Source organism: Polypterus senegalus, chromosome 1 (genome assembly GCF_016835505.1).
Source record: "Polypterus senegalus isolate Bchr_013 chromosome 1, ASM1683550v1, whole genome shotgun sequence".
Lineage (NCBI taxonomy): Eukaryota > Metazoa > Chordata > Cladistia > Polypteriformes > Polypteridae > Polypterus > Polypterus senegalus.
Window position 1 is genome coordinate 340,982,104 of NC_053154.1, and position 12,904 is coordinate 340,995,007.

General features: G+C 42.8%; 1 protein-coding gene across 2 annotated transcripts in view; it reads right to left on the reverse strand.

The window, feature by feature from the left end:
• Window positions 1–2,789: 2,789 nt before the first annotated feature.
• LOC120517147 (ICOS ligand-like) overlaps window positions 2,790–12,904 on the reverse strand; it is a 31,562-nt gene continuing 21,447 nt past the window's right edge. Inside the window, exons 5-8 of one of the 2 annotated variants that reach the window (XM_039739308.1) lie at window positions 12,103–12,255; window positions 9,387–9,533; window positions 5,230–5,323; window positions 2,790–3,081 (exon numbers count right to left, since the gene is read on the reverse strand). In XM_039739308.1, coding sequence (XP_039595242.1) covers window positions 5,244–5,323; window positions 9,387–9,533; window positions 12,103–12,255 — 380 coding nt within the window. In that variant the 3' untranslated portion in view covers window positions 2,790–3,081; window positions 5,230–5,243. Of the gene's footprint in view, window positions 3,281–5,229; window positions 5,324–9,386; window positions 9,534–12,102; window positions 12,256–12,904 lie in introns of both variants that reach the window. The other variant, XM_039739299.1, reaches the window with a different exon arrangement.

Sequence of the window (12,904 nt, forward strand, 5' to 3'; positions counted from 1 at the left end):
ACATTCCTATTCATGACAGCTCATTGTTCTGCGTATTGATGCACAAGTCGCTCCCTGATGGTTCCTTTGACTTCCTCATATTTACTTCTTCTTTTCTTCTTTATTTTTTCCTCAACTGTGTTTCTCTCACAGTTCTTCATTGTGATTTCTGTTTTCTGTTTGTTAAACCTCTCAGAGTCGTCTCGCTAGTGTGGGGTCGCTGAGAACTCTGACACGTAGCGTGTGGCCAACAGGGGGCGCAGGTGTTAGAATTGCAGCTCAGACTTGAACCTTTGCAGATGTCTTCCCAGTAACCACAGCAGCGATATTAAGACAAGAGAAATAAGGAACAAGAGAAAGGATACGCGTTTAACTTGATTAAATCACGGCTTTCACTCCTAATGTACATCAGGAAATCTAATCTGTACATACAGACAGAAGCCGTGGAACAATGCAGTTGTCTTACAGCTCTTCATTGGCATCTTTGACTTGGGGGCCTTGCCAGTCTTTCAGCCAGTCACAGGCATTTTTCTTGGCACAGAGTTGACGTCGCACAGGCCTACCTGACAGGCTCTTTGAGCCACACTTTCCACTGACCACCACTCCTAGGGTCTAACTGGGCCCATTCAGTGGGCTCATTGCAGGTTCTACTGATCCATCCTCTGTGTGTCTTTCAGTATCTGCCAATGGTGCCCCTGCTCTGATCAGCACAAGACTTTAAAGGTCCTACCTGAGGGATTAGTCTGTCTGGCATCGGTTAAAAATGAACGTACTGTACGTCACAAGCATTTTAAACAAAAAACATCTTCACAAATCACGGAATCACTTTGTTATTTTTCTCCTTTGATTACACATGCTGTGATAACTGAAGTGTTTTTATGTGTCTTTCATTTTTTTTGTGGTTTTAGATTTAGATTTCAGTTTTTTATTTTAACATATTTTGACAAATCTGAATGAACCTAAAAAGAAGGAGATGGCCTAAATCTGACAAACCCGATTAACTCAAATGAGAAAGGAACAGTTAAGGAGAAATCTGAGCTGGACGGGAGTCTGCAAGTCATCACAGCACACAACAGACTGCGACAAGTGATGGCTATGACTGCATGTGTAGGGGACAAGGCGAGGCCAGCTGAGGGTCACCCCAGACTCCAGGTGTCTACGTGCTGTTCCTTCGTGGCCCAAACGATGAGGAAGCTCACTTCAGCATGCTAGAGTTAATGACCTGCATGTGGTAAATGAAACAATAAATGTTAACAATACTTGTTAAATCCAAAAAGTGCTCAGTCACCATGGCATGTCCGTCTCTTGCAACTCCACGACTGTTACTACAGTCTTTAAATAAATACTGAATATACATAAATGATGGTGCAGTGGGTAGTGCTGCTGTCTTGCAGATAGGAGACCTGCATGGAGTTTGCATGGGTTTCCTCCCACAGTCCAAAGACATGCAGGTTAGGTGCATTGGCAATTCTAAATTGTGTTTGGTGTGTGTGTGTGCACCCTGTGGTGGGCTGGTGACTTGCCTGGGGTTTGTTTCCTGCCTTGTGTCCTTTGTTGGCTGGGAATGGCTCCAGCAGACCCTCGTGACCCTGTAGTTCAGATGTAGCGGGTTGGATAATGGATGGAATATACATAAACAGTGACCTTCTCATTCGCTCTTGAAGACATCACAGTTATCTAATACTTCACTCTTTCAAAAAATATTCTTCATGATCAGCCTACCCACTGCCATTACAGGATTCTTAGTCTTATCACCAGTAGAAGAGTTGAACCCTTAGCCTTGGTTTATCAGTTCTCCAGTGCTTATCTCATGGGCTTCACCTCAGACCTTTCTTTCTCCATTTCTGAGGAATACTAATTATTGTGAAATTATAGGCCACAAAAATAATGGACCCATGAGTACTAAACAGAATTGACACTTAGTATAGTCCATACTAAATTTCAAATGAAACATTGCTGGACTTGTGTTTCAAAGTCCCACCAAAGATCTGTAATAACCCTTAGCCATGAAGATTGACCAACAGCAGGCAGCCCGTCAGCTCTGATGTGCACATCACTGGTGGTCTGGACCTAAAGAACTGCTTTGGGTTCACCGGTGGTCTGGACCTAATGGTCTGCTTTGGGTTCACTGGTGGTCTGAACCTAAAGGTCTGCTTTGGGTCCACTGGTGGTCTGGACCTAAAGGACTGCTTTGGGTTCACCAACTACCAATTTAGAAATGAGACCAACACAGTGACCGAGAATGGCTGAACCAGAGGGGCATCACTAGCTTTAGAGGGGATCCCTATAAGGCTTTTGAATGATTGAAGAACAAAGGGGGGGGGTGTGGATGTCCCCCATTGAGTTTTAGTGCAGCCAATAGCAGAGGTGGAGTGAGTAGTTTATGCATATCAGAAACAAGAGGGAGAGAAAGCATAGCTGGATTCTCAACGATCTGGGGCAGGATGCTGAAGGTCTTTGGAAGCAATAAAGTCCCAGAGACCCCTTCACCAACAGTGCCATGGGCGGGACCAGAGAGAGACTGAGGGTGGAGGAGTGTTGACTATGAGAGATGGAGAGAGCAAAAGGAGCAGCCGCAACAAGCAAACAGGAGTGGAGCAAAAAGGCAGAAGTCGAGAAAGAGAGTCCACGTGCATCATGATGGTCGTTTTAAAGCCGCTACTCAAAAATCTAAGCATACTGATTTTGTAGCCATGACATCACTGCCTGATGCAAATGACCAATTTAAAAGTCACCTGACATAGGTGACTGTCACCTTGCAGACCGCTTGACACACACTTTGAGGACCACTGCTCTAGAAGACTTGTTGGTCAATTTTTGTGCTCTACTCATGTATCATTTATTTCATAACAGACCCTAACTGATGTGTGGACCACATTTGTAGGTCTCTTTGGATAAAATCATCTGCAAATGGAATAAAAATATATAAAAGAATATGTCTCTGTTGTTTTTGTATCTTCTTGGGTCCATTTTACAAGGCACAGAGCTCCTTCCTCATGTCTTAGTAGCGTCACGTCAGCATGCATTGTGTAGACAGGTAGGCCGAAGGTGCTGGGATCAACGAGGGGCTTCACTGCTGCAGCTTTTAAATCTCATAGCCGGCTGGAAAGGAGAACAGCGGAGAACATTCTTATTGTTTTGGCTTCATTCCTTAAAAATAGTCGATGTATTAAGTGCAAATTTAACTTTGTCCAAATTAAAACAAAGTGCTTCAAATTCACTTGTGGGGGCTCTTTAGTCTCTCATATGAAATTCTTTGATGCCAACACTGTAGTCTGAGTGCAAAGTGGAACAAGTAAATCTACAAAAAGCAAGAAAACAAAATTCAAAATGATCAGTTAACCATCAAAACAACACATGTTGACTTTCTAAATGGAGTGGCTGCACAAAGAGAGCGTCACTTTGTGACAAAGACCCTCGTGGTGAGGTTTTAACTCCAAGTACAACACAGAAATGTTTGCAAGCGATTCTCACAAATCCACCTGACTTCTGTCCTAAACGCTTTTCCCTTCCATTCCCACAGTTGTATACAAACGTTCAGGAGACATCAGGTCTACATTTGGTTGTCATTTGGGCAAGCGACACCAGAATTTCATAATACAGAGAAAGACATCTTGGTGACCAGTGACACTGAGATTAGAACCTTAAAACTACTGTGATGACAACAGGCCATTTGAACCAACAAGGTCTTCCATCCTATTGACGTTGAATGTCCAAAATAACAACAAGGTGAGAGCTGAAGGTCCTTAAAGTCCTGAATCCCACCAGACTACTTGGAATAAACACTCAGTGTGTTTGTGGTTCTCTTCCTAATGTTTGTGCGAAATTTACCCTTCACAAGTTTCCAACTGTGTCCCCGTGTTCTTGATGAGCTCATTTTAAAATACAAGTCTCGATCCACTGTACTAATTCCCTTCATAATTTTAAACACTTCAGTCATGTCACCTCTTAATCCTCTTTTGTTTAAACTGTAAAGGCTCAGCTCTTTTAATCTTTCCTCATAATTCATCCCCTGTAGCCCTGAATCAGCCTAGTCGCTCTTCTCTGGACCTTCTCTTGTGCTGTTATGTCCTTTTTGTAGCGTGGAGACCAAAACTGCACACAGTACTCAAGATGAGGCCTCACCAGTGCATTATAAAGGTTGAGCAGAACCTCCTGTGACTTCTACTCCACACGTCAAGGCGCTATATAACCTGACAGTCTGTTAGCCTTCTTAATGGCTTCTGAACACTGTCTGGATGGACACAGATGGCATAGATTGGGGGATAGGCAGAATTTGGAAGAAAAAACTACACTGGGAATACACAAGAGGCCGAAGTGGGCACAGGGGCAGTGCCAAGGGACATTGCTAGATGGCCAAGAAATGTTTTATCTCAGCTGATATTAGACCATTACAGAGAAAGAAGAAGTGAGAAGGTTTGTGAAGAGGTCAGATGTCCTTCTGTCACCATGTGTTCCCTAAGCAGGAAACCTCAGACTGTCACACAATTAAAGGTACAAGGCTGTCAGTTTCTCTGTGGAACTTTAGAGGGTGGCACACAGAAAGAGTGGTTCTAGGATGCTGGCATGTTGAGGACTATGGAGAGGACATACAGTAGTGCCAGGACAGTTTAGTACTAGAAGGCTGGTGGTTCTGCAGCCTAAGATGGCTGTCCTTGACCACAGCAGAAATTTAAAGTGAGTCACAATGAGTCACAATGAGACTGTGGTTGGGAGGCCAGCTGGGGTAGCAACTCACTGGCAGGAGGATGAGAGTTCAGGGTCACAACAGTACAGCATGAGAGGGCACAAGTAGGGGAGCCCCTCAGTCAGAAGTTCCCAGGACTGGGTTGGTAACTTCTCCCTATAATTTGTGCACTTTATATAGGAAAATTAATGCCCTCCCCTTTGAGAGAGCCAAGTCATGGCATCTTCCTAGGGTTAGAGAGATGATACGAGGACATGTTCATTTTGCACAGTGTTACATAATATGCTTCATTAGAGAAAAGTGAAATGTGAGGAGTGGGGCTAATTGGGTGACAGGACACATAAAATGGCCACTCTGTGTTATAAGTACATTGATATCCTTGAGTAGCTCTGCTTCTAATTCTCAATTGTTACTATTACTTCATGTTAGTGGTTTGGTTAGTTCACATGCAGAGTACCAAATAACACAATCGACAGACTGAAGATGAAAACTCCAACGCCGTCTGTTCAGCCACAGACAGAGAGTTTGTCTTTAATAAACTGGAGGTCGATATTTCAAGTTACCTGCTTTCATATTCTCAGAGCTGTTCAGCTTCAGGTGGTTTCTCGTTTGCTGTTTGCTGCAGCAGCACCGCAGTGTCAGTGTCTTTGTTTGTCACTGAAAGAGAATTCAATAAAATGTGTTCAGATGGCTGGAAGGCTGGAACAGCAACATTCTGAGCTGAGAACATTTAAAGAGAGACTTCTGAAGATGAGAAGTTCATATGCTAAGAGCTACAGTGGACAGCAAATTAAGTGAAGCAAAGAAAGAAATTGAACAAAGTCAGCCATGTAACCTCATGGAGCTCATAACATTTGTGTCCTGTGAAGCCCTCTAGTGGCCACATAACAATAAGAAGTTACATTTATAGAGTGCCTTTCACAAACCCAAGGTTGCTTTACATACAGAGTAAATTAAATTAAACAAAAATTTCACAGAAGACAAAAGTTTGAAGAAGAGGAAAGTTTTCAGTTGAGATTTAAAGGAGCAGAACGAGGAGCAATCTCGGAGAGACCGAGGAAGAGGGGGGCCATAACACTGAAGGGCAGTCCTTTGGGTCCAGACCACCAGTGACGTGCATATCACCTGGTGCGTGGGACAGTAAGGAGATGACTACTCGAGAGAGACAATGAGTGTGAGGAGCTGAGTGAGGTAGAGGGGGGCAAAGGTTATGTAGGGCTTTGAAGGTGAGAAGCAGAATCTTGAATTTAATCCTTGATGGCACCGGTAACCAGTGGAGCTGGGAGAGAACAGGGAGACATGAGCAGAACGCTTTGTGTGGCTGTGGAGTTCTGAATGCACTGCAGCTTCTGTGCAGATTTTGTAGGGAGGTCGATGAAGAGGGAATTGCAGTAATCAATAAGAGACATCATGAAACAATGAACCAGAGTCTGAGCTTCATTAAAGGACAGAAATGGATGGAGGCGGGCAACATGATGCAGATGATAGAATGAAAGTTTGAAAGGAAACCTAATGTGTGGCTCAAAGTTAAGTGATGCATCAAACAAAACACCAAGATGTCTGACGACAGGAGCAGGTTTGACAAGTGGACCATCAAGAGAAACAGAGAGGTTGGATGCCTTAGGAAGTTGGGATTTTGGGCCTCCCAGTAACACTTCAATTTTATTGGCATTAAGTTTGAGAAAGTGATTTTCCATCCATAGCTTAAGATCAGTGAGTGTGCTGGGAGGTGAGTCTGTCCTAAGATATAACTGTCTATCGTCTGCATAACAGTGGGAGTTAAGGCCATGTCTGCCAATAATCTGATCCAAAGGAAGGATATAAAGTAGAAAGAGTAATGGACTGAACCCTGAGGGACACCACGTGACACACAGGTGAAGTGGAGGATTTCTATCGGCCGAGTTTGACAAACTGTTGCCTATTAGAGAGACATGAAGTAAGCCATTGAAGGGCTAAGCCAGAGAGACGTGACAGGAGGATTTCATGATTAACGGTGTCAAATGCTGCACTTACAGTGAGTCGAGAAGGCGGAGAATATGAAGTGAACCACAGTCTGCAGACCGGAGAAGATCATTGATTACACGGAGAAGAGCCGTCTCAGTGTGGTACTGTGTGCGAAAGCCAAACTGAAAAGGCTCATAGAGTATATTATCTAGAAGAAAAGCATGGAGTTGTGTAGCGACCAACATGTTCCTTCATCTTAGCCCAAAAAGGGGGATTAGAGAGAGGCCTGTAACTGGAGAGAGAAGAAGGATCCAGGTCAGGTGTTTTAAGGATTGGGGTAACTGCAGCAGTTTTGAGGGCAGTAGGGACAGAACCTGAAATGAAACCTGCATTTATCAAGGAGGCAACAGGAATACTAACTATGGATGAGCAGAGAAGTGGAGGACAGGATCAAGCAGACAGGAGGAGGAATGAGACTTACTAATAAGTTCAGAGACGACGAGAGAGTCAACAGGCCAGAAACAAGTGAGTCTTGATGATGGAGATGGCAGATTGGAATGAGTGAGTGGCTGAGGTGTGGAGGGGACACTGTGATCAATTTGATCAATTTTAGAATCAAAGAAATTGAAGAAAGCCTGACACTGTTCAGCTGTATGGGGGAATGCTAGAGGAGGGCGCTGGAGGAGTTTATTAACAGTCCTAAGAAGAGTTCTAGGCCTGGACTTAGCACCATTTATGACAGAGGAATAATAGTTGGCTGCGGTAGGGTGGCACCCTGCCCGGGCATTTGTTCATGCCTTGCACCCTGTGTTGGCTGGGATTGGCTCCAGCAGACCCCTGTGACCCTGTGTTAAGATATAGTGGGTCGGATAATGGATGGATGGAATAATAGTTGGAGTGAGCGTGTTAAAGGCATCTCCATATTGAAGTGTGTGCTCAGTGTAAAGCTGGGAGTGAACTGTGAGGCCCGTTTTCTTATAAAGCCGTTCAAGACGTCAGCTAGTGGCTTTCATAGCTCTGAGCTCATCAGTGGGCCAGGGACAGGAGCGGGTGACTGGAACCTGCCGAGTCCTTAAGGGAGCAAAGTTATCTAGCAGTTGGGAAACACAGCTGTTATAAAGGGAAACCAGGCTATCAGGAGAGGAAAAGACCATGCAATTGAAAAACAGACGAAGACAGAAGGGAAGCAGCAAACAAATCAGAATGAACAGACTTAATGTTGTGCTAGAAGACAGACCCTTTCTTGGCAGATGTAGTGGTAATAATGCTAAGTTACATTCATCAAATCAAGAATACGACCCTTAGTGTGAGTGGGGAAATCCACACGCTGTGTCAAGTCAAAACAATCCAAAGTCGAGATGAAGTCAGCTGTGAGAGAGCAGTTGACATCAACGTGAATATTAAAGTCACCAAGTATAATTACAGCAGGGCAAAGAGATGAGATTACAGTGAGAAGTTCATTAAATTCTAACAGAAAGTTCATCACAGATTTAGGAGGGTGATAAACTATCAACAGCAGCACAGGAGGGGAGGAAACCAGTTTAACAGCAATATATCCAAAATGTGTGACTTCAAAAGAGAGCGTTCCTTCATTGTTAAGGTAGATCTACAAACCACAGCCAGGCCGCCCCCTTTTCCTGTTAATCGGGGTTTAGATATGTGGCTATAGTGAGGGGGAGACAGCGACTTTAAATGTCAATAGTCACCAGGTTGTTGCCACGTTTCTGTAAGAAGAGACATGTCCACTTGCTTCTGGAAGATGATGTCGTCAATCAGCGAGGTCTTGTTAGTGAGCGTTCAATAGGGCGAGCCTAAAGTTGGAACAGCCGGGAGAGCAGGGCCCAGACACTTCCTAAACAGCATGAAGATGGCCGATGTTTATTCCTCAGCCAGCCCTAGCGTTACGCCAGTGAACACGGTGAGATGTCCATATAGTTGGAATCGACGCATGCGAGTCATAGATCCACAAGGGGCCTCTTTTAGACCAGTGAATATAGCAAAGACATTGAGTAAGTCCAAGCGACTGGCAAAAACTATAAGTCAGGGAGACCAATCGTGGATGACAGTCAAGATGTTTAAGTTCATTTGGAGAATATATGAGCTGCAGTACTAAAAAAGTAGAAATGACAACACAGAGCACAACTGCAAACCAGAGACAGAACAGGCTAAGATTATCCGATGGACACCACCAAGAGCGAACAGAATGCCACACAACACCATGCTAACTCCAGCTACACATGTTAGCCAACCCAAATCTCACTGCATAAGCAGCTAGAAAAGGAAAAGCACGTGGGCAGGCTGCACATTCGCAGTTCAGACTGGCGACTGCAAACGAAGCAAGCGTAGAGTTCATACTCACCGCAAAGACAGTAACAGGAGAGAAGGAAGAGAGCTCGCGCAGGACTGAATCAGGTGTGATCTAGGCAATCACTAATGGCAATCGTGTAGTAAATAAAATTCGAAAAGAGCAGTCAAATCAGAAGGTGACGGTGAAAAAGTCCAATGGGACAAAACAAACCAAATACAACGAAACCGGTGAGAAGCGGCAGACAAATTCGCCCAGCGTACTCTCACCCGGAAGTGAAATCTTCTCACAGTGTCACCACACATCACATCACATCACATGTCAATCCTTCACCTTCTTGTAGGCTACATTAACAGTAAGCTGTGCTGGGACACTTCACCTCACATAAGAGGAACTTTAAAGAATGAGGACATCAAATGATGAAGGTGAACGATATGAAAATGGCAGCTCACGTGTTTCACTTCGACATACCAGATGCTTTACGATCTTTCGTTATAATCCTCTTAATCATCACGATCTCTCCAATCAGCAGCACCACCGCCAACGCTGACAATGACCCCCCTATGGCCCAGGCTCTTCCATTCACTCTGTGTGGCTCGTTCTCAGCTTTAATCAGATCTGTAAATCAAAGACAAGAGACTAAGAAGAAATGCTCAACCATTTAAACTTTACATTTCAGTCAAAACAGAGGCTTATAATGTGAAGAGTAATTTAGTATTTCCTTAAACAGTCTTTAGATGACCAGAATGGTGGCCACACGTTTTAATGGTGGTCCAGTTCTTTTTGTCTGTGTTTATCTCATTGAACTTAAGCTTTAATTTGACCGCTGATTTGCAAGTTCTGTCCACCCTCGGGTTTTTAGCCACAATTTTTGACCGAGCGGGTATTTCACAATCATCACCGAGTCGCGCCATGCCAGATGTATAGGATGGTGTTATCTGCTTGTCATCCAGATAGATAAGATTTCCTTACACTGTGACTGAACTGGCAAACATAAAAGCGCATTTTGCAGAAACGTCCGGTTTTGCAAATGTAATCGGAGCGGTCAGCTGCAAGCACATTGCTATTGCAATGACACCGAACATGTTACATCAGCCAGGGATGAATCACCAAAAGAATGAGCTGGATAGCATATAAAAATGGCAACTCCACAAAGTCACAGGTGCTTTTTCCAACTAGTGGGGAAAAAGGCAAGTAGTCCTTTTAAGGATAGTGAGTCACCTCAAAGTAAAGAGCAGTAGAATAATCCGTTGTGGTGCTCGGTGTTGACGCTACACTATAAAGGTGCCTGTAGAGAATGAATGTGCTTATGTAAATAGAAAGCATTTCCACTCTATTAATGTGCTGCTTTATAGTCTACCAAAAGTGTGTCGCACTGTGCAAGTATGTAGCGTCCTGCATAATGTGGCAGACAATCGTGGCTTGCCTGTACCTGAAGAGATGTGCTATGATGACTCTGACCCACAAAATGATCAGCCACGTCAGACAGTGTTACAGTTTCATTTGAATGTAATTAGTAGAATATAAATAGAGGTAATTAGATGCCACATTTATTTTTTAACCAATTTGTGGTCAGTATCTCATAGTACAGCCCTTATATTCCTTAGTTCATTAGCCATATATCTTACGGCATCCACTGTGACTCCAGAACAGCGTCCATCAGCACACAGCCACATGGCCGCCCAGCAGTTTCCAAGGCAGAGGTATGTGAGCAGCCAGCACCTGAAGATGTGCTGGGTAAAGTCACATCCTCGGCATGGGGGTCAGCTTTTGTAATATTGTCTGAAACAGAATAAACAGATGGTGGGCTGTGACTCATCTTTTCACGTTGACTTTGATATCTGACCACTTCTTTTTAATTTTAGGTACTGTGTGACTTTCTGAACTTGAACTTTTGAGCGTCTCCACCACGCTGTATCACTCCATCAACTTCCTTTTGTTCCTTATACCACTGCTTAAGCCAACAAATAATGTCTTTCCTTGCCTCCACTTTGCATTCATTGAAATTCTTCTTTTTTCCATGTGCTTTTGCCATTGTCTTTTAACAAAATGCTGAACAGAAGGGGCTATTTATATTTATTTGCATATTCAAATATGCAAAATTCTGGGTGGAGTCGGTTGGGGCTGTAGGCACATTAAATTTCACATTCATTGGGATTTTTAAAGGGGAAGTGCATGGAACTTGGCGTACACAGTTTTATGAATCTGGATTTTTTATTGTGCGTATGCACATTTCCAGTTTTGTCTGTACGCCATGTTTTAGTGTGAATTCTATGCACGCCGTTATACCTGAGGCCCAGATGAGCTACCACTGCTATGCAGATGACACACAGCTTTACTTATCAATTGCACCTGATGACCCTGACACTCTGAGCTCTGTGACCAAATATCTGTCTTGTATTTCTAAATGAATGAGTAGCAACTTCCTCAAACCAAATAAGGAAAAAACTGAAATCTTAACAGTTAGTAAAAATGGAAATAATGAGAGTATTAGAAATACAGTTGACCTCTTGGCATTAAAAGGCAAGGTGGAACTAAAGAATTTAGGTGTAATCATGGACTCTGACCTAAACTTTAAATCACACATTAAGCCGATTTCTAGGACTGCACTTTCCCATTTAAAGAACATTACAGAAGTTAGACCTCTAAATGATAAATGATATACATGATTTATGCTTTTGTTTTCAGTCAGTTAGATTACCGTAATGCCCTCCTAACTAGACCACCTAAGAAAGACATCAGTCTGTTACAGTGACTTCAGAAAGTAGCAGCAAGAATCTTAACCAGAAAAAGAACAATCTGAGCACATTACACCAGTTTTAGTGTCGTTGCACTGGTTACCCGTGTCTTTTACAATTGACTTTAAAATACTACTAACGATACATAAAGCCTTAAGTAATCTGCTCCTTCCTATATTTTGAAATGCATGTCCCCCACATTCCAAGTGGTATCCTTAGATATTTTATTGGCGGTTTACGAATTATTCCAAGAGCTAAGCATAAAAGAAGTGGTGAGGCTGCCTTCTGCTGTTATAAACCTAAAATCTGGAACACTTTACCAATACAGATGTGTCAGGCTGACACCGTGGAGAGTTTTATAAAACTCCTTAAAATGTACTCTTAATGAACGAGATATGCATAGAAATGTCATAGCTTTGAGTGAAATTGCAATAATCATTCCTCTTTACTTTTCTCTCTTTCTTCTTCCGGTCCTTCTGTGGTGGCGTTCTGTGCCACCACCGCCTGACCAAAGTCCTGTGCAGGTGCCTGTGACATCTGATTGAAAGCAGACACTCCAACTGTCGATGAGATCCACCGCGTCAAATCCTCTAAGACGAAGTCTAAAAAAGAGAAACAAATAAAAAAGGAACAACGTAACTACATTTATGTGCGGTAGAATACCCAGTGGGGGGCTGCCCGGTATTTTGTCCCTCCTTTGAGCCCATTGAGATTTTATGGTTTTTCACCAGCTTAGCTGGAGTTTTATTTATTTATTTATTTATTTATTTATTTATTTATTTATTTAGTCTCCCAGTCATCTGACCTTTTCATTAGGCTGTCATTTAGAGACTTAATAAAGAATTCTATATAAAATACTTCTCTCTTAATTATATATCTGTCTGAAGTAATTGTGTATTATTTAAGCTTGTATGCTATTTATTCATCATTATTTTTATCTAATTTTAATTTGTTTTTTTGCAGCTATTACTTTGACATTTTGTAAAGCACTCTGACCTCCAACCAGTGTATGAAAATGTACGATAGAAATAAATGTTGTTGCAGTCAGCCCGTCATTTTCTAACCCACTTAGTCCTGAACAGGGTCACGGGGTCTGCTGAAGCCTATCACAGCTAGCGTAGGGCGCAAGGCAGGAACTGTAATAAATACAAATATTTAAAAGGGTAGGCTGTTTTTACATTTAAAAAATCATTTAATGTGAAGTAAAAAAGTAAAAGGCATACAACAACCACACAAGACACTCTGTGTAAT